Genomic DNA, 21482 nt, shown 5'->3' with positions numbered 1-21482 from the left:
TCTCTATTTTCTACATAATTATAATTTTCATGCAAATGCAACTAACAATAATTAACAAATCCATAAATCTAAGGAGAAGTAAACCTTCATAGTGTAGGCTTCAAATTTTCAAATATATTTTAGTATATCGATTTTGACAAACTATCTAATGGAATATCCACGACAGTTCACACACACACACACACACACACACACACATATAGATATAGATATCCATGGACAATACTAACTACCCATGGGTCCACTTCTAATGAGATCCTAGAAACTAATTTGGGTATTCTTAACAAAGAGGACCTTTTTTTGTAATGAGTGACTATTAACTAAGCCAGTTACATAAATAATGTATCTAATGTTAGGGTAGGACACTAAAAAAAAATACTGTAAGAGATTGTGACATTTTGTATTATGTTATAGAGGTTATTTTTATGTCAATTGCAAATTTCATAATATTCTAGAAATTTAACATATATGACTTCATTCATATCTAGGGTATTCCAAAATCCCCAATTGAGCTGAGGTTACAATAGTCTAACTAATAGATGTTCTAGTCCTTTGTTTGTAAGGAAAACTTATATTCATGCATTAAAAGTGTACAATATACCTAGGTATGGTTTTCCCTAGTCTTCGACTTACAAAGCTAGACCAATGGCGAAACCAAAATTTCTTCAATATCCAAACTTTAAGTTCATTAAAGTCTACCAAAAATACATAGAGCTTTTTCTCTAAGCCTTTACATCATAATATGTCCTTGAACATATAAATATAAGACCAAAAAAAGAGACAAAGAAATAAGAAAAATGATTACTATTCATTTAGGCTTAGACGATTCTAATATGTTCACTATGACTAGCTCCTTATTGTTGCATGTCCACCATCCTAGATTCAAAGGAAGGCCAATATGGTATTCAACTCATTTTAGATGTATCTCCAACTCTTGAGAAAGAGATGCAACTCATTGAACCTCAGTAGGATCTTCTCCTTGGCTTCTTTACCATCCAACAATATGTGACCGAATAACATTTCCAAATGCTATTAGATATCTATAATATACATGTATTGAATATATCGTCCTCTAGTGTGCCCTATTTGGGGCATCCAATTTGCTACCTCACTAGTGAGTTTGGTATTTGCAAACATCCTCTCTCTCGTGCAATGTCAAATTCCACTTCTATTATTTCATCTTGAATATTCTATTTATTTTGGGTGTGATAGATTTTTTGAATATTTATTTCTTTGTTAGGCTCAAGAACCTCCATGTCCTCTGTAGTAAGGCACCCTTCGGTGGCTCGTAGTGCATTGACAAGGAATTCTTAACCAAAATGAAGTATTTTGCAATCATCCCAAATCATAAATATATGCTTACAAGAAGGAAACTAATAACATGGGTAGCTTAGGAGAATAGAAGCAAAGGGATACGAGGGCATATAGATGAAATTATTTAGAGGACCCAAAGGGGAAAGACAACTACTAGAGAGAAAATTCCAAAGAGGAGGGGCAAGCCAACTAAACTAAGCTACAATGTTCCAAGGAAGTAGCTAAGAAATGAAAAAGCAACAAAGAAAAGATGAAACAAGGTTGACAATGCATGGGGCATGTGCTAGGAGAGAACATCAGAGGAAGAAACACAGGAGAGCATGTTTACCATTATAAAGACTTAATACAGTTTCTTGTAGGCCTCCTCCTTATGCTTGATCAGAATTAAAGAAAAATGGCCCATTCACATAACTTATGCACAATACCTTTGATTCACCTTAGATCAACAATTATCTCCTCATATTTTGGCCACACTCTGTAACTAATGGCGGCACGTGCAAATTTTGATTGTTCTTCATGGGAGAGCAGGTTGTGAAGGATTTCAACGATGGCTCGATATATCCATATGCCAACATCATTACTGCTTATGATCTCCACTCAATCTCAACCATTAAATAGTTACACGTTCTAGATGGATCTACCATTAGATTGGAGTAATGTTGCACGATCTTTTGTGTATCAATGTTATCGTTTGCAAATAACATCGAGGAAGGTACATAGCCATTTCCTCATCCATGGGTGCTTAGTGGCATGATAACCATGTGCATCCCACTTGGTCAATCTCAATCATCCCAATGTTTTGACCATTATGTGGATTTTTTTATTACTTAATTTTATCCAAAATTCAATAAATATTTATTATAATTATAAAGTCCAATAGTATAATTTACAAAAATTCTAATCTTTAATTTTTCTTTTAAACGCTCAATTGGCTTATACATTCAAAAAAATATATATTTTAAACAACACAAAATAACATTCCTACTAAAAAAAGCCAAAACATATATATAATGATGTTATAATAACAATTTACACGGGAAAATTTATGTCATGAGGAAGCTTTTTCATGTTTCTTTGTTTCACTTTTCTTTGTTGTATGTGACGTTTCTGTGTTAGTATGTGATGGAGTGTCCTCAATCTTCCGAAAAGTCTAATCATAACAATTCCACAGTTATCACAATTGAGATCGCTGATCTTGAAACAAAGATTTTACCAAATCATTATAAGTCTGCAAATATTACTATGATAAAAAAAACCCTGATCTTCATAAAAGGATGGTCAACTCATTACCATCGTCGGTTTATATATTAAGTTATATATAGAGAAAGAGAATGCTTCATGATCAAGGAAAAGGCGGAGTAATTAAATGATAAAAATTAGGTGGCGTAGGGGACTTAAGTAATTTATTGATAAAAATTGGAGAGTCGTGAATACCACACGTTTGAGTAATTTATGATCGAAACTGGCAGGCCGTCGTGATTACGACGAAAGATGTGAAGTCCTCGTTTGGAAAGTTACTGTTCACGTCACATCAAAGTCGCTATACATTAATGTTAGAATTACGTGAAGTTCATTTTTAATTCTGTAGTTTGCTTGTATGATTGAGTTGGTTTGTAGCCTAGTGGGTTAAAATACACTTTATTTAGTTACATTTATTTGTTGAGTTGGAATGCTTCCATCTAAACATTTTTTTATTATTGAATTGCTACATAATTAAGGTAAAGTTTTATGAAACAGGATTGTTAAATTGTTTAATAATGAAGATAAAATTTATAAATCTTCTAAATTCTATAATATTTTAGAAATCTAAGCTAAGATTGAAATTAAATTAAATATGCCAGTCAGTTCTTATAATTCAGATATATAAGAATCTAAATCTAAGATAAGAGTGAGATTTTAAAATTAATTTTGTGATCATTTTCATACATTCTTAATTATGTTTAGGTTTAACGTACATTCTTCGTTCTTGATTAATACGTAATAAGTTTTCTTTCAGATTCCATCCAATTGGCAATGTGCCATCTCATATTTTCCTTTTTTTTTCTGTTTTTGTGCATCACTCTACGCAATGCAGTTGACCTTAATAAAATTAAAATACACGTTACCGACATGACAGAGGTTGCGGTCTGAACACGGAGATCCCACATCTTTGGTACAAATCAGATTTCTTTGGAATGAGAGTCAAACTAATAAATATATTTATTTTAGGTCTGGATTGAGAATTGAACCAGTTGTCATTAGGTCTGGATTGAGAATTGAACCCGTTGTCATCGTATGCAAAGGCTGATGACGCCACTGCGTTAGTTTCACGCATTTTTAATCCTATATATTCGGTCTCCTTAGCTTCGATTTCGTATTGTCTGATGCATTACCCAGATTGTTAAGCATATTAGTTAGAGACCTCTTTTATGCTTTCCAAGCGTAGTATTAGAATATCTTGTACTGCACCAATGTCTTTTGAATCAGTACGACTGCTTTCAGCCAGGCTTCTTATCCTCCTCTCATTTATTACATGTTTGGCTTCCGTTGTACACGCGAAAATACATCATCATACCTTCGTCGTAAGTTGACTTTCTCAGTTTTGTTTTGAATGGCTATAAGCTTGGCAAAACAAAAGTATGGCGTTTAGATTAACCAATTACCTGCAATATTTTGATTGTTTCTTCGAATGTCTGCCCAGATTGCACCGAAGAACGTCACAAAACTATGCAACCAGCATACAATAATTGTTGTCAATGGACAGCTACCAGGTCCAGCTCTGTATGTACACAACGGAGACACTGTTATTGTAAAAGTTATTAACAAGGCCGAGTACAATGCCACTATTCACTGGTATGTCTATTAAAGCTCGATGTAAATCTTTTAGAACAGTACATGATGTGATATTAATATAATTATTGATAGGTTTGATTATAAAACTCTTCGCTTATCGATATGTGTCAGGCATGGGGTGAGGCAGTTACGTACAGGGTGGGCCGATGGACCGGCATATATTACACAATGCCCCATTCAACCTGGTGGAAATTACACTTACAGATTCACAGTCACCGGACAGGAAGGAACTTTGTGGTGGCATGCTCATATCTCCTGGCTCCGAGCTACGGTGTATGGAGCTTTCGTAATCTATCCTAAAAGAGGAAGTTTATATCCCTTTCGTAAACCCCATAGGGAAATTCCTATAGTTATAGGTAATGAGTTGCTATGTGATTCAATACCTAAATGTTTGGTTGACTATAGGATTTCGATGGTTAATACTAATTCAGAGAGATCATGTGATTGAACAGGGGAATGGTGGAACAGTAACCCCATTGACGTTATAAATGAAGCACTCCTCACAGGTGGTGCACCCAATACATCCAATGCCTTCACCATAAATGGACAGCCAGGAGACCTATATAATTCCTGCTCGACATCAGGTACTAACTTTATATAGACTTGAGTAAAGATCTGTAACCTATAATGTTGAAAATTGAGTTAGATCCTAATGAAAGGATTTCGCTGCAGAAACGTTTCGGGTCTCTGTACGTTATGGAGAAACATACCTTCTGCGGATCGTGAATGCTGCACTTAATAATGCTCATTTTTTCAAGATAGCAGGCCACGAATTTACTGTTGTAGCTGTCGATGCTTCCTACACGAAACCCTATAAAACGGACGTTATCGTGATCTCTCCCGGCCAGACTACAGATGTTCTTGTCACAGCGAACCAGACGGTGGGCAAATATTATATGGCCGCTCGACCATACACTAACCTGGCAGCGGCCAGTATTGACAACACCACAACTACTGCTATTCTAGAGTATATTGGAAATCAAAATTCCAGTAGTCCGGTCTTTCCTAGTCTTCCATACTACAATGACACCACAACTGTCACTCAATTTACAAGAGGACTGCGAAGCATGGCTTCCCGGGAGTACCCAGTGGACGTTCCGCAAAGCATAGATAATAGCATCATCTCCACAGTTGGTCTCGGGTTGCGTCCGTGCCCTACTGGGAAGACCTGTGCAGGCCCCAACGGAACGATGGTTACCGCAAGTATGAACAACATATCATTTACATTGCCCACGATCGCTCTGCTTCAGGCTAATTATTTCGGCATTAATGGCGTCTTTACAACCGATTTTCCTTCAAATCCTGCGGTTACATTTAACTACACGGGAGATAATATACCCCTAAGTCTTTGGACTCCTGTACGTGCAACAAAAGTGAAAGTACTGGAATACAATTCTACAGTGCAACTGGTATATCAGACAACAAACATCTTCGTGGCAGAGAACCATCCGATGCATCTTCATGGTTACGGTTTCTATGTAGTGGGAGAAGGACTGGGAAACTATAACCCAGTAACTGATCCGCTCAACTTTAATCTTGTTGACCCCCCTCAACGCAACACGGTAATCGCTCCAATGAGTGGGTGGGTTGCCATAAGATTCAGAGCTGATAATCCAGGTATATTTGAACTCATACATATTACCCTGCACTTCAGCTCAGCTGAATTCACTTTTATTATATATTTTTTTAAGGATATATCTGGTTGGCATTTGTATTTCATGGTTGGATCGTAGATTGTTTTGAATTTCTTTATTGGAATATTTTGGAATTTAGTTATTTAATTTCCCTCGGTCAAATTTCAAAATATTCATAAAATCTACTCCATATAAAAATAACACTATTAATTTGCTAATCACCTTATTCTTTTATTTGGTTCAGGAATGTGGTTTGTGCATTGCCATTTAGAAGACCATTTATCATGGGGATTGAACATGGCGTTTCTGGTGAAGAACGGTCGTGGTCTTTCGGCAAGATTGGAGCCTCCTCCTCCAGACCTCCCGAAGTGTTAGCGAATAGAAGAGTGAAACCGTCGTGAATTATTGGTGTTCTCGTTTTATTTCCTCACTTCTCCCAGATATTTGTTCCTTTGCTGTGGATTTCATTTCAATTACCTTTTAATATCTCCTGGGCTCAGGATTGATGTAATAAAGGATAAATTCATGTATTTCAAGTTTTATTTGTGGATTTCATTTCAATTACCTTTTAATATCTCCTGGACTCAGGATTGATATAATAAAGGATAAATTCATGTATTTCAAGTTTTATTTGTGATGTATACAATTTAAGTTATAAATTTATCTTTTACCTAATTCCCCATACATATATTATTATTAACTTTCCATTAATTTTATTTCACTTCCTTTCTTATTTACCTAACAATATGGTCTCCAATGCTCTGTTGTCCTGTTTAACATTGTATTTTATTTTCGTCTAATCAATTGTACTTGTATATTTTCGTGAAATATTCTTCAGAACACTTCGATGCTGAAGAATAAGATAGAAATAGAGAAATAGTTTTCTCAAAACAGGGCAATAAAATATTTTATATAACTTATTAAAATAAATATATATAATATCAAATTGATTTTTAATTTACCATATTTTTTTTATAATTAAATAAGTTGGAAACTTTATTTTTTATTACTATGTATTAATGAGTTGCACAGTTCGGTTATATTTTAAATATTTTTGAAATTGGATTTATCAGGGTTGTAATTCGAGAATTTTAGGAGAATGGTAAAAGAAATTTAAATTTTATTTAGGGTTTAATTTAATTTTTTTTATTTTTATTAAATATATAAAAAAATTATTTTTATTATTATTATAATTTTATAGATTAATAATAATATTAATTTTTTTTATTAGTTTTAATATTAACGTTAATATTTTTTTTAATGATTCAATTTTTTTTACTAATCCTTTTAAAGTTATTAATATTTCAAATAGCATCATTATTTTATAATGTAATAAAATATTATATACTTAATATAATTTATTTTCAATTTTATTGGACTTTTATTATATTTAAATAGTTAAGAGAGTTTTATATTTTTGAAAAAAACTTTATAAGTTTTCAGTTTTGATAATCTTTATATTCATAATCTGGATTTTTCCTCTTATACTCTTATTTTAAATAATTTAAAATTGAATTTTTAAAATGGAAAAATGATAAAGTACATTATAATGTGATAAAATTTTAATTTTTAAGTTTTTCAAAAATATTATAATCTACAAGTTATTTTTTCTTTAATAATATAGAATTCGTATTAATAACAATATGTGCCTTTAATAATAGAGAATTTGTATTAATATAAATATGTGTCTAAATGATGCAACAAATTTATTACAAAGAAAAATAATAATAGAGAATTTGTATTAATATAAATATGTGTGTAAATGATGCAACAAATTTATTACAAAGAAAAAAGAAAATCCACGAATCTAAAAAGAAAAGAGCTAAAAATCATCATTCGCCCAAGAAAAGGAGGAGGCACAAGATCCAATACTAGATCTTCTAAAATTTGCACCTATTGCTTCTCGAGTAAATGAGTAGATTCTTACAAATTGCTTGCACATGATGATACAAAAACATAGAATTTCTAACTTTTAAGAGAAATCAACCCACTGCTGAGAGGAGGCAAGAGAATCCTTCTTCTTCTTGTTAAAGTAGGGGAAGAAAAAATATTTTTTTTAGCACATTTGAATAGGAAGGATAAGAAGAAGGTAGTTTGATCTCCTCCTCATCCTCTTTCCTGCCATATTCTTCTTTCTTTTATGTAAGAGAGATTTCTTAGTATCCCTGGATGAAGACTTTCCCTAAATGGATGAATTCAAGTCCTTGGGAGACACTTCATCTGGGAATGACTAATTGATTTGGGCCTCATTATCAATAACTTCTACCTATGGGAACTTCAAAAATTCATACCTGTTAATGGAGACATGTTGTTAATGATATTCAGACTTGCTAGTATGCAACCTCTTTGTTAAATGCTTCTTGTGTTTCTTCATAACTGATTTGATTGCAACTTTCTCATCACTACTATAAGAATATGGCAAAGGATTACAAGAATACTAAGAAGTTTGAGCATTAGGACAACCACTTGCAAAGTTCCCATACTGATGAAAAAAATAGATTTAAAGGGAACTTGAGATTTTAATGAAAATTTTGGTACAAGGGAAGATATTATCCTTTTCAATATCACTAGAAATAAATCAGCCCAATTTATCTCTTATATCTTTGAAAATACCTTCACCCTAGAAAAGAAGGGGAATATGTGGCAATTTAATCACATGGTGTAGAAATTCCCATTATGGAATTGAAATCCAAAGAACAGTGGGTGATAATATTTCCTATAATGCCCATAAAATAAGCTCCACATCTATCCACAATAGAAAATATCAACGGGCTCATGATTTACCTAATTAATACAGGTCCATTCTAAAACAAAATTATAGCTAGGCCAAAGGCTAGTGAACTTATCAATCAAAACTTTTTCCTTCAAGTTAGTCACGTTCTTCTTTGTAGAGGAAAAACCCAAATCAATAGTGTGAATTAACACCACCATTTCAATAAATCTTCTTGGGAGATCCATTAAACAATGAATTATCTCAACCACTCAAGGACTAAAGAAACACCACCATACTATAGTCTAGCAACAAGGAAAACCCCAATGAGTTGTGAATGCATGAAACATGAAAGGAAACTCTGACTTGATAAAAAAACTAAGTAGAGTGAAAACCAAGACAAACCTTAATTCAATGGCAAAAAATTCAAATCTATGGTGAAGAATGAAAAGATCTACCGTCAACCACAAATGAAACTCTAGATCTACAACAATTTAAGGGGGTGGAACAACAAAAGCTAACAAACCCTAATGAAAAACGCAACTAACCTATTTTGATAAGCCTTATTACCAAATAAAATTAATTGAAATATTATTTATTTATTATTTTAATACAAATAAAATTATTATTTAAAAATTAAAATTATAGATATTTTAGAATTATTTTGGAAGGCATTTACATGGTGTGAAGTTCTTTGGCATTTACATGGTGGAAGGTTCTTTTAACATATAAATACTTTGATCAACATCTTAAAAATAATGTAGAGAATAGTAACTATGAAATAATGAATCTCTATTTTATTTGCGAAGATAAAAGTTAATATCTTTATTAGTACGTGACTAGTCAGAGACTACATCATTTATTTTGCGGTCAAAATGTGTTGACAATGCATTATTTGGTTGTGTTTTTGCAATTAACTAAAGTTTCATGAAAAGTCTTCATATTTCTATTTTTGTATAAATTCAAAAATAATTATTAAACTTTTAATTAAAAAATCTAATTTTAAATTGGCTGAGGAAGCTTTGATGGAAACATAATTCCCCTAGTGTTGAGCATTTTATTTTATTTTATTGTAATGCCTCACAATTTATTTTTAAATTAAAATAAAAGTAATTTTATGAACAATCATTGCGTTGGTGAGTGCTCTGACACTATCATTATTACATTAGCACTCTGCTCAATGATGAAATAATTGATGGGGTTGTCTTGTTAGTGCTCTGTAATGTGGTTGCACCTTGTTTTAATAGGCTCCAAGAGTTGGGGGGGGGGGGGGGGGGTGTTTGGTGAACAAGTGTCGAATTAATATTAGTATGTGCATGAGATTTGGGGTTCTTTGCGTAGTGAGTGTTGTCATACTAATGAATGATGGGGTAATTGGTATGGTTTCATATTGTGCAAGAGTATCTATACGAGAACCATGGTCTTTTTCATTCTATAACAAATGTGTAAAAGGCTTTGTATTTTTAAATTATTATTTAGGAACATTTTTTCCAAGTACATAAATATTTGTGCATAGGTGGTTGTGCGAAGTTAGTTGTTGATGCGGTTGTAGGGCACTATTATGTTAACGCTTTGTTCGATGATGCGAAAATTCATGCGTCGGTCTTAGGTTGTTTGCATAAGTGTCGGGTTGGAGTAGAGCTGACAAATGTCAAACTAATATTATTATTTTTTCTTGTGTGTAGTATAGAGTATGTTTGGGAAACCTAAGGTTCTTTGCATAGTGAATATTGGGGTTGTTATCCAAAATGTTTACTGTGCGAAGGAAAGAGTATATGTGGGAGATTCAAGGTCTTTTGCATGGAAGAAGATGCTAAAGAAATGTAATTTCAATTCCTGTGAAGAAAAATTGTTGTGCGGTATAACGAATGTGGGAAAGACTTTGTCTTTTTCAACTATTATTTTGCAACATTTTTCGGAAGTACGAAAGTAATTTTGTGAAGCTAGTTGTTCAGAGGTATCATGTGTGGAGGGATTCGATGTCTTTTGCGTAGAAGGGGATGTTAAAAAACTGTAATTTCAATTCTTGTGAAGAAAAAATGTTGTGTGGTAAAATAAATGTGCACAAGGATTTATTTATTTTTAATTATTATTTGGAAATGTTTTTCGGAAGTACAAAAGTAGCTTTACAAAGGTGGTTTTACAAAGCTAGTTGTTTGGAGGTATCATATGTGGAGTTTCAAATGTCAATTAAGGGCTTTATTGAGTGTGAAAATAGTTGTATGGACGAAGTTGTATAGAGCTTGTTGTGCATGTGCATATGTTATGCTAAATTTTTGTTCAAAGTTTACTAAGAAAATAAATTGTAACGCCCCCTCCCACATTTACCCAATTTCATCAGTCTTCCAGGGTAAACATGAGATGAAGAGTTACTATGACATGACCCGACCTCCAACTGGGGCCAACAACTGGAACTTTCTAACCACAAATTGGCATCCTACAAGGCTTACAGGACACTCAGGGGCTAAATGACCACCTTAGGTGACCAAACCCTGAGCTAAACTACTTTTTCAGTGACCTCACACCCCAACCGTATGCACAAACCTTCTTGAGTGTGGTTATGACCCAAAATCCTTAGTTAAGTGCTTGTATTCCTGAGATCTAAGCCACAATTCTAGACCAGCCTCTAGACCACAGCCCAAAACTTCCTAAGACATTATAGAATTATAAATGACTTAAAGAGAAACCTAAACATAAAAAAATTGATTAAGGAATTGACCTAACCAGGCCTAACCATGACATTCATTTCATCAAACATATGGTGAACATGTAATCTATAGGTCATGAATGCATATTTGAACATAGGAGTCTAAAACTTATCTGAGAGTCACCAAGAAGGTCTAATCCTCTCTTATAATAACTGCAATAACATTTGTTATCCCATGAATTCATTAAGCATCAAATACTTATCATATCCTGAATAAGACATAACTTCAATACATTACCAATACATGATTATAACTAACATATAACCAAATTATTAAGCATGTCATAAAAAACATCAAATCACCATAATAACAAGTACAAGTACTGATCAATTACAATGGGAAAATAACTCTTATTAACTTATGAAAAAACCAACCAAGTCAAGGGTTTCAACGAATCACCTAACCATAGATTGGGCTAAACCAAATCTTTCTTTCATCCAATCACCCCCAAGCCATATTTCAAGCATGAATGTGGGATCACAAGACACAAACAACCAGGGATTCTTGAAGATTAAACCACCTCCACCCTCATGCTCCCACGATCTCACTAAAACAAGTCAAGATCTTACATAAGGAAACCAAAACATAAAAAACCAAGGCTTCCCAGAGGTTAAACCACTTCCACCCTTAGGCTACTGTGATCCCGCCAAAATTTGTCAATAGATCACTAAGCGAAAAAATAACCTTGGATGCCTCAGAGTTTCTTCACCATTATCTTGAGGAATTCTCTTGTCTCCACCCACCAGTTGAGGGCTTCCCAAAGATTAAACCACCTCCACCCCCAACCCTTGGTAATTTTCTTGAGAATACTTCACCCGGTTCAAAAACCTTCTGTCAATCTAAAGCTCAATCGTGAAAATAATAATATCATACCATGGCTATCCGAAAATGGAAAGACAAGATTGAAACTACTATCAAACCTAACAAAACACATGCCAATGACAACAAAAGAACCTAATACACAAATGCATGTACCATTCATTGACAAACCAGCTAGGAAATCACACATGCAACCTATTACCCACAAAATCCTCCTAATGAAGTTGGTTGATCGAACCTTCCTTACTTTCCTTTGTTTTCCTTGTCCTTCCTTTTCTTTCCTTTCTCCAAATCTAGAGTGCTTCGAAGAATGCTCTAACTTTGTAATTGTATGAGATAATAGAGAGAGAGAGAGCTCCAAAACTTAAATGAAAAAAGGTTTTGAATTGATCTTTAGAATCCTTTTTATTATTGATTCCTCTATTTTCTTCATTTCTCCTCTATTTTTCCTTCAAATTTCCTCACATGCAAATTGGTGACCTTTCCTCTCCCTTTTTTCCTATTTTCTATTATTTCATAAATAAAATGTCAATTAATGCCTCTTTTCCTTGGCCAATTTCCTTAGCCATTAATAAACCGAAAGTGACACCCAATAGGATGTTCTACCCAACATTCATCTTGGAATATGTGTCCCATGACCGTGGTCTTATTTTTCCTTTATTAACTTTGTTACATAAACTTTTAACCTGAGTTATTACAAACCCATCCCCTATAGGGAACATTGTCCTCAATGTTCTATGACAGCTATGATGAAAAAAATATTGAAAACAAAAACATGTTGCCCATGGAGATTTATAACATAGCTTGATGCAGTATTTACAATATCAAATTGTTGAAAAGAAAAACCATTGTGACAAACATAAAAACATGAAAACCATATTGCTTTTTGATGCTTTATAATAAACCTCATTATGGTATTTACAATAACAATCATACATATATATGCACATATACCTAGACTCATTTTCCTTAATCGAAAAACAATGAAGGATACATAGCCTGCATTTGATCAGCCATCTCTGATGTAGCTTTATCGAGGCCAAAGTGCTTCCACTGCACTTTAACTTGATCGATTTATTTGTTCCGAAGCATGAATTATTTTTGTTGCAATATGAACTGGGGTTCAAATTGGAATTATCCTTTTGGATCCACCTACAATATAGACTAGTTAATCACATTATCAACATCCTTTACATATCTTTTAAGCAATGAAACATGGAAAACATCATGGACTTTCATTGTTGGTGGTAGTGCAAGTCTGTAGGCCACTAGTAGAATCCTCTCAAGGATCTCAAAAGCCTAAGAATACTGAGGTATAAAATTAGCACATGACCCAATCCTCAAGGAGCTCTTCTTGGGTTTGATGTGTATGTACACAAACTCCCTAACTTGAAACTACTTAAATACCTTGTGTTGATTTTCATTACTCTTATACCTGTTCTATGTTGCTTCTAGATTCTTCTTAATAACCTCCATTTCCTATTCTATCTCTTCCAACATGTCCAATCCAAGCAGTAACTTTTTCACTTGATCACTCCAACTAATATGAGTATTACAACTCCACCCATAAAGTGCCTCACTAATCCTCAAAGAATTATCATACCCATTATTCTACAAAAACTCTACTAGTGGAAGATACTCTTCCCACTTCCTCTACTAGTGCATAATATACATCCTCAACATATCCTCCAAAATCATGTTAACCATGTATGTATATCCATCTATCTTCGAATGATAAATTGTACTAAAAGGAAACTATATACTCAAATCTGCAAACAAATCCTTCCAAAACCTTGAAGTGAACTTGACATCTCTGTTAGATACAATGTTCTAAGGAAAACCATGAAATATCATTATCTCCCTGATGAAAACCTGAGCTACCTCACTAGTTGAATGAATAGACTTCACTGGAATGAAGTTAGCTACATTAGTCAAACTATCAACCAAAACCATGATGGAATCATGTTGTCTAGATGTCCTTAGAAAAAATATAATGAAGTCCATGGAAACAACCTTCCATTTTCACTCTGGAATCAAAATAGGTTGTAATAAACCACTTAGATGCTCACACTCTATTTTTCCTTGTTGATAATCCAAGCACCTTGCAATGAACTCAGCTACCTCTTTCTCTATATTCGACCAATAGTAAAAATTATTCACAGTTGTCAATGTCTTATGATATCTCAGGTGACCTGAATATGAAATAGCATGAACTTCCCTCAAGATAATCTTCTTGAGTTCACTGATGTCCGACACATAGATCCCATCCTTAAATCTCATGAAACCACATGTTGTAAGTCGATAGTCCACATCCTTATCACTTATACCTAGCTGTTGTAACATGTACTTAAGTTGCTTGTATCTTTCATCCTCCTTCCCTGCCTATAAGATTTGATCCTGTAAATCTTTCCCATATGAACTCATTTATTTTTTTTCTTTTTCAGAGTGGTTCACGGACACCCTGGTCAATGGGTGGCACTACATCCACAGAAAAATCTGGGTTGACGCCCCTTGGCCTACTACAAGACCTGACCCCAAGGGCTTCAGGGAGAATGGACCCTGTGACCTCCCGATGGCGAGGCACTGATTTTGACCAACTGAGCTAACCCTTGGGTCTCCATATGAACTCATTGTTATGTGATTTACCTGCACAATTCTGCTAAGAGCATCTGCAACCCTGTTCTCCTTTCCCTTATTGTACCTAATCTCAAAGTCGAGCTCATTGAGCATGTCCAACCATCTAGCTTGTCTGAAATTCAAATTAGGTTGCTCAAACAAGTATCTCAACCCATGGTGATCACTCAACAAAAGAATCTTCCTTCCCAGAAGATAATTCCTCCACATCTTTAATGCATGAATGATCGCTTCCAACTCAAGATCATGCATCACATGATTTTGTTTGTGCTCATTAAGTTTCCTTGACTCGTAGCATACCACCTATCCCTCTTGCATCAAGAATCCACTAAGTCCTCTCTTGAAAAAAAATTACACACTACGAACTCTTTATCTTGATCTACAATCTTTAGAACTAGAGTGTTTGTAACCAACTCCTTCAACTGCTCAAAACTCGCTACACATTCCTCTGTCCATTCAAATTTCTTTCATATTCTCTACAAGGATATAATAGGATAGGAAATTCTTGAGATGTTCTTGATGAAACTGCTATAATAACCTTCTCACCCCATGAATGATCTAACCTCATCCACATTCTTACGAGTTTCCCATTCCATGATAGCTCTAATCTCTTCTGTATACAATGCTATGCCTTCCTTTGAAGCAACATGTCCCAAGTAATTAACTTTTGTTGGAAAGAAGCTACACTTACTAAACTCGGAATACAACTGATGTTCTCTCCACAGTTTTAACATTATTGCCAAATGTTTTGCAAGATCTTCCTCATTCTTAGAAATATGTCAATATATCATCAATGAATACTATCACAAGCTTGTCCAAATAAGGATGCAGCACATTATTCATCAAACACGTGAAAGTAGTTGGCGCATTAGTCCAACCGAAAGGAACCACAACAAAATCATAATGCCCATACCTAGTCCGGAAAGGAGTCTTGTAAATGTCCTCTTATTTGATGCTTACCTGATGATATCCTGATCTCAAATCATTTTTTTAGAACAATGTTGCTCCCTTCAAATGATCAAAGAAGTCATCAATCCAAGAAAACAGATATCTATTCTTGAGGGTCACCTTGTTCAACTACTTATAATTGATACACAACCTAAGAGTACACAAATGTAGTTGAAATATGAACCTCTCCTCACAAATATAAAAATATATTCAAAAATATGAATATCACCAATAATGTCTTATATGTCAATTTCTTACTAAAATATTAGCAATAGAAGACTTTAGTGGATGAAATGTGGATTTTTTTGCACAATAGAGTTACATGTTCAGATATAGCATGTACAAATGTTAGGTCCCTCTAATACTAGTGATTCCCCCATTACTATTGTAATTGTAGCCCTTATTGTTATTATTGTGCCCATATTATCCCCATATTATTATTATTGTGCACCATAGAAGCCCACTATTGTTATTGTTGTGCCCTTATATTATTATTGTTATGCTCACTTTGATTATATTGTAACCCTTTAGACTTCTATATATAGAAATAAGGTTTTGTCATTTGTATCATCCAAGAATTGTTCATTTGTGTAATGTAAAGGGGGTTTCTCCCTTAAAGAGGTTGATTTTGAAGTTGTTGATCTATATTTTCTTCTATATTGTGAGTTGGTTGCATAACAATTGTTATCAGAGGCTTTAGATTCTAGGGTTTCGCTGCTTCAAACAGGTCATCATGGAATTTTCACTATAATTTTGTTTCTACGAAGTTTCAGAAGCTAAAATTAAAGCCCATTTCAATTGAAACATAGATGAACCTCAGGTACAAATTTTAGATCTTTTGTCGCTATATTGTCGGAGATATGATCCAAGGAATTTAGGGTTTTTACAGACTCCCAAATTATATCTCAAAAAGGTGACCTGGGAAAAATCGTCATAACTTTCTCTATATGCATAAGATCGAAATTTCATAACAACTTACAAAAAGAGGACAACCTATAGTTTTCTTTGTATTGGTTTCAGGACCTAAGGTCGAAACAGTGACACGTGGAACTTCGTACAAGTTTGCTCTACTGAACCAATATATAATCAAGTCATCATGGGATATTTGGCATAACAGTTCCTTGGAGAATGCAATCTTGATCAGAATTGCGGGGTTGGAAAGAGGACTTAGAGGGCTACCCCGAGACAAACTTTTAGACCTTGGAGATCTGCAATTACAGAGATACAACAAATTCAATATCGAGCTCCTACAAAGTGAAAAAAGGTGTGTAGTTATTTTTTTAATTTTTGCATAAGTTTGTTTTGAAGAATTAGTTTGAATGAATTCAAAGGGCATAGTGAAGCATAATTATCATTAATTGATGCCCTGAAGAAAGAAAATGGAAACACCTAATAAGAAACTTGAAATCTCTAGAATGAATCATGAAGAAGATAAAGAAATGCAACATCATATGTCAAAATTATGAGAACAAGTGCAACAAAATTAACTATCACAAAAAGTGACAGAAGCTAAGATGGATGGTTTAAAGAAAGGCATGGAAGCTAAGATGGATAGTTTAAAGAAAGGCATCGAAGCTAAGATGGATGGCATGGAAGCTAATATGGATGGTTTAAAGAAAGGCATGGAAGCTAATATGGATGTTTTAAATAAATGCATGGAAGCTAAGATGGATGGTTCAGAGGTAAACATTAAACATTTGAATAAAGACATGGAAGGTTTGAAAGGAGGTTTGGCAAAGTTTCTACAATAAATGCTTCCTAATGACGAAATGGTAATAGAGGAAACTCATAATGAGAATAAAAGAAATGTTAGTCATGATTTCAAAGACTCTAACCTTGGATTGAAGACCCACCATGTTTGAAAGATCGATATGAGGAAGTTTGATGACAAGGATCTCGTAACATGGATACTATAGATGGAGCAATATTTCAATCTCCATAATGTGCAAAACACATAAAAGGTAAGCATTGCAACTTTATATTTGTAATCAAATCAGTTTGTATGGTATTGATGGCTTTTCTCTCGTAAACAAATTGTCACTTGGGCAATTTTTACGGAAAAATGATATCACATTATGAGGATACAAAAAGAAACACCTTTTTTAGCCAATTGATAAATCTCAAACAAAAGGGTTCAATGATAGAGCACATTGAGGAATTCCAAAAATTAAATAAGGGTAAAATATATTCCATAGGAACATATTTTTGATGTGTTCATAGGGACTCTAAAGGATAATAACCAACATAAGGTTTTCCTTTGGGAACCTAACTCATTGGAGAAGGCATTCAAGTTGGAAAGAAAAAGGGAAAGAAAACTTATGGCAACAAGGAAGCCTACCACTCACAACCATAAAAATGAAAGTGTTGTTGCCCCTAGCCTTCCACAACCTACAAGGTTGACACCACAACAATTGGAAGAAAAAAAAGAAAAAATGCTTTGTTACAGTTGTGGTAGCAAATACACTAAAGGTCATAAGTGCGTTGAGAAGAAATTATTTAACATAGATTGTGAAGAGGAGGAAGAAAGGGAACAAGAAACATCAAAAGAAGAGGATATCCACTAGGAACAAATCCTAGAGAAAGAATAAATGAATCTGACCATATCTGGAGATGGATTGGCCGTAATTACCACTCCTCAAACTATCAAGATAGAAGGACATATCAAGAAGAAAAAGGTAATAGTGTTGATTGATTCAGGTACTACCCATAATTTTATTCATTGTAAGATAGCCAAGGAATTGAATTGCTTCCTATATCTAGCACCAAAGTTTCAAGTGATGGTTGCAAGTGGAGGAACCATAAATTGCTCTAGAAAGTGCCATAATATCAAGCTATCCATGGGAAAATATGTATTGAATAGCCTAATTCTTTCCATTCCAATGGGTGGTGCTCATGTTGTACTAGGAATCCAATGGCTATGATCTTTGGGTACGACAGATTTTAATTTTAAAGAACGTTTTATTGGTTGTGTTGTATAGGTAGGTGCACAAACCTACCTATGGTTTTGTGCATGGTTTTTGCACATGGTTTTCAGTGAGATGGTTTTCGGTCAATGGTATTTTGTAGATCCGGTCAAGGGAACTACAGTTATGTTCTAATCTAGGGTTAATGGATAGGATTTTATGGATACTTCCGCATGTATATATATGTATTGTAACATTGAAAGGAACATAATGAAAAATCCATCTGGTATTTCCAATTTTGGGATCCAAGGAAAACTCTCTGTGTATATTTTTTTTATGTGTTATGCTCTAACCGTTGTATATTTTTTGTTTTTTAGAATTCGTATGTAGATAATTTATGTACGAGGTTAAAACCTACACTTTCATGATTTTTTGTTTTGGAAGGAAAGGAAGTTGAATTAATGGGTTTCTCAGGGAAACCGAGAAAGATAATAAGCTCTAATGGAATGACAAAGCTTCTAAAAAAAGAACAACGAGGCGTAATTGCACAATTATGTTCGCTAGAGGATCCCACATCGAAATCATCGATTTCTCCATATCTCCAAAAAGTCTTGGACAATCATTCCAAGGTATTTGAGAGTCCAAAAGGCCTCCCACCTATTCATGATCATGATCATACTATTAATTTGATTCCTAGAAGTGTTCCTTCAAACATAAGGCCTTCTAGATATCCCTATGCACAAAAGAGTGAAATTGAACGTATGGTTACAGAAATGCTAGAGGCTCATATTATTCAACCTAGTCAAATTTCTCCCTCTGCTCCAGTAGTATTGGTGCACAAGAAGGATGGATCGTGGCACATGTGTCTAGATTATAGGGAGATCAACAAGCTCACTATTAAAGATAAATTTCCCATTCCTGTCATTGATGAATTATTGGATGAATTGCATAGATCAATTTACTTCACCAAGTTGGATCTTCCTTCATGATATCATCAAATTGGAATGAAGACTAGAGACATTCTGAAAACAACATTTAGAACTCATGAGGGTCATTATGACTTTTTGGTCATGCCGTTTGGCCTTACCAATGCACTTTCTACATTTCAAGGTTTGATGAATTCCATTTTCAAACCCTTCCTTAGAAAATTTGTGTTTGTATTTTTTGATGATATACTAATCTACAACAAGTCTTGGAAGGATCATGTTCAACATGTTGAGAAGGTGCTCAAACTATTGGAGGAGAAACAATTATATGAAAAGAGCTCCAAATGTTTCTTTGGAGTACAAGAGGTGGAATATCTGAGTCATATTGTATCTCATAAAGGTGTTAAGGTAGACCCTAGAAAAATTAAAGCTATTAAGGAATGGAAAATCCCCACATCCATAAAGCCTCTGTGAGGATTTCTCAGGTTGATAGGGTATTATCGCAAGTTTGTTAAGAATTATGGGAGAATAACAGCACCTCCAACAACATTATTCAAGAAAGATGCATTTTCATGGACTCCAAAAGCAATGAAGTCCTTTGAACATCTTAAAGAGGCAATGTGCCAAGCACCATCTTAGCTACGTCGAACTTCACAAAAACATTTATTGTGGAATGGGATGCCTCAGGAAAGTATTACACAAAGCTATTTATGAGAGAGAAATGTTGGAAATACTACATGCACTTAATAAATGACGACCCTACCTAATGGGAAGACACTTCAAGGTAAACACAGATCATGATAGTCTTAAATACTTTTTAGAACAAAGACTATCTTTAGAAAAGCAGCAAAAATGGGTAACAAAGATGTTGGGTTATGACCTTAAAATCATCTACAAAAAAAGGAAGCAAAATGTTGTGGTAGATGCACTCTCAAGAAAGGATGACGATGTGGAAGCATTGCTTTGCACCATTTCTATTATCTAACCAAATTGGATGAATGGAAGAATGGCAAAGAAGTGTGGGCACTCATTCAAAATTTACAACAGGATCCGAGTACATATAATACATTTACCTGGAAAAATGATTCGTTATGGTACAAATATCGCTTATACCTATGTAACAATTCTCAACTCAAACAAAATATTATTATGGAATTGCACACCTCTCCCTTAGGAGGGAACTCGGGATTTTTAAAAACTTACCCCAGGGTTAAGAAGGAAGTTTTTTGGGACGGCCTTAAATCTAATATTCAAAAGTTTGTGGTAGAATGTTTGGTTTTCCAATAAAATAAAGTTGAAACAATTAAGACCCCAGGTCTATTACAACTTTTATCCATTCCAAGGAAACATTGGGAGGAGGTTTCAATGGATTTTATCACAGGTTTACCGAAGGAAAGAGTGTCATTATGATGGTAGTTAACAGACTTACCAAGTATGCACAGATTTGTGCATTATCTCATCCATTTAAATCCAATATAGTTTCTACTGCATTTATGGAAACAATTCAAAAGCTACATGGAAACCCAAATAATATTATAAGTGATAGAGATCCCATTTTAATTAGAAATTTTTGGACAGAATTATATTCTTGTCTTGGTACTTAGTTAACTCATAGCTCATCATATCATCCTCAATCTGATGGACAAACTCGGATAGTAAGCAAATGTTTGGAAAGATATCTTTGTTACTTTGTATCTGATAAACAGACACAATGTGTCAAATGGTTGCCTCTGCCTGAATGGTGGTATAACACTTCCTTCCATACTGCAACAAAAATGACCCCATTTATGGCACTTTATGGACATCATCCACAATCCATCACATCATATTTCAGAGAAACTTCTAAAGTTCAAGCAGTGGAAGATCACATCGAGAATCAACAACAAGTTCTCCAACTCTTAAAGGATAAGCTCACTTTGACTCTAAATATAATGAAACAACAGGTATATTAGCATTACAATGAAAGAAGTTCTAATGTAGGTGACTAGGTATTTATATGGTTACAACCATATAAAAAGATGTCCCCCAAGCAAGCTAAGAAGGATAATAAATTA

At 34.1% G+C, this 21482-nt stretch overlaps 1 protein-coding gene across 1 annotated transcript; it reads left to right on the top strand.

Moving 5' to 3' along the window:
• Window positions 1-3707: 3707 nt before the first annotated feature.
• LOC149165006 (laccase-12-like) lies at window positions 3708-6252 on the top strand. Its single transcript, XM_089431061.1, has 6 exons — window positions 3708-3875; window positions 3995-4146; window positions 4258-4502; window positions 4599-4730; window positions 4819-5763; window positions 6025-6252. The coding sequence occupies exons 1-6, from the start codon at window positions 3723-3725 to the stop codon at window positions 6153-6155; spliced, it is 1758 nt and encodes a 585-aa protein (XP_089287187.1). The 5' UTR covers window positions 3708-3722; the 3' UTR covers window positions 6156-6252.
• The last annotated feature ends 15230 nt before the right edge of the window (window positions 6253-21482 follow it).

The sequence above is a fragment of the Pinus tabuliformis genome, chromosome 5_1 (genome assembly GCF_031772625.1).
Source record: "Pinus tabuliformis cultivar Carrire ecotype Pingquan chromosome 5_1, CPIR1, whole genome shotgun sequence".
NCBI classification, from domain to species: Eukaryota; Viridiplantae; Streptophyta; class Pinopsida; order Pinales; family Pinaceae; genus Pinus; species Pinus tabuliformis.
Note: the sequence above shows the minus strand (reverse complement) of the source record. Positions and strands in the feature narration are given on the sequence as shown.

Excerpts from the sequence above, each read along its gene's own strand:
- LOC149165006 (XM_089431061.1), top strand. The coding sequence starts at position 3,723 with ATGCTTTCCAAGCGTAGTATTAGAATATCTTGTACTGCACCAATGTCT. Across the intron at positions 4,503-4,598 it reads GGAAATTCCTATAGTTATAG|GGGAATGGTGGAACAGTAAC; the intron begins GTAATGAGTTGC and ends GTGATTGAACAG. Across the intron at positions 5,764-6,024 it reads ATTCAGAGCTGATAATCCAG|GAATGTGGTTTGTGCATTGC; the intron begins GTATATTTGAAC and ends TATTTGGTTCAG.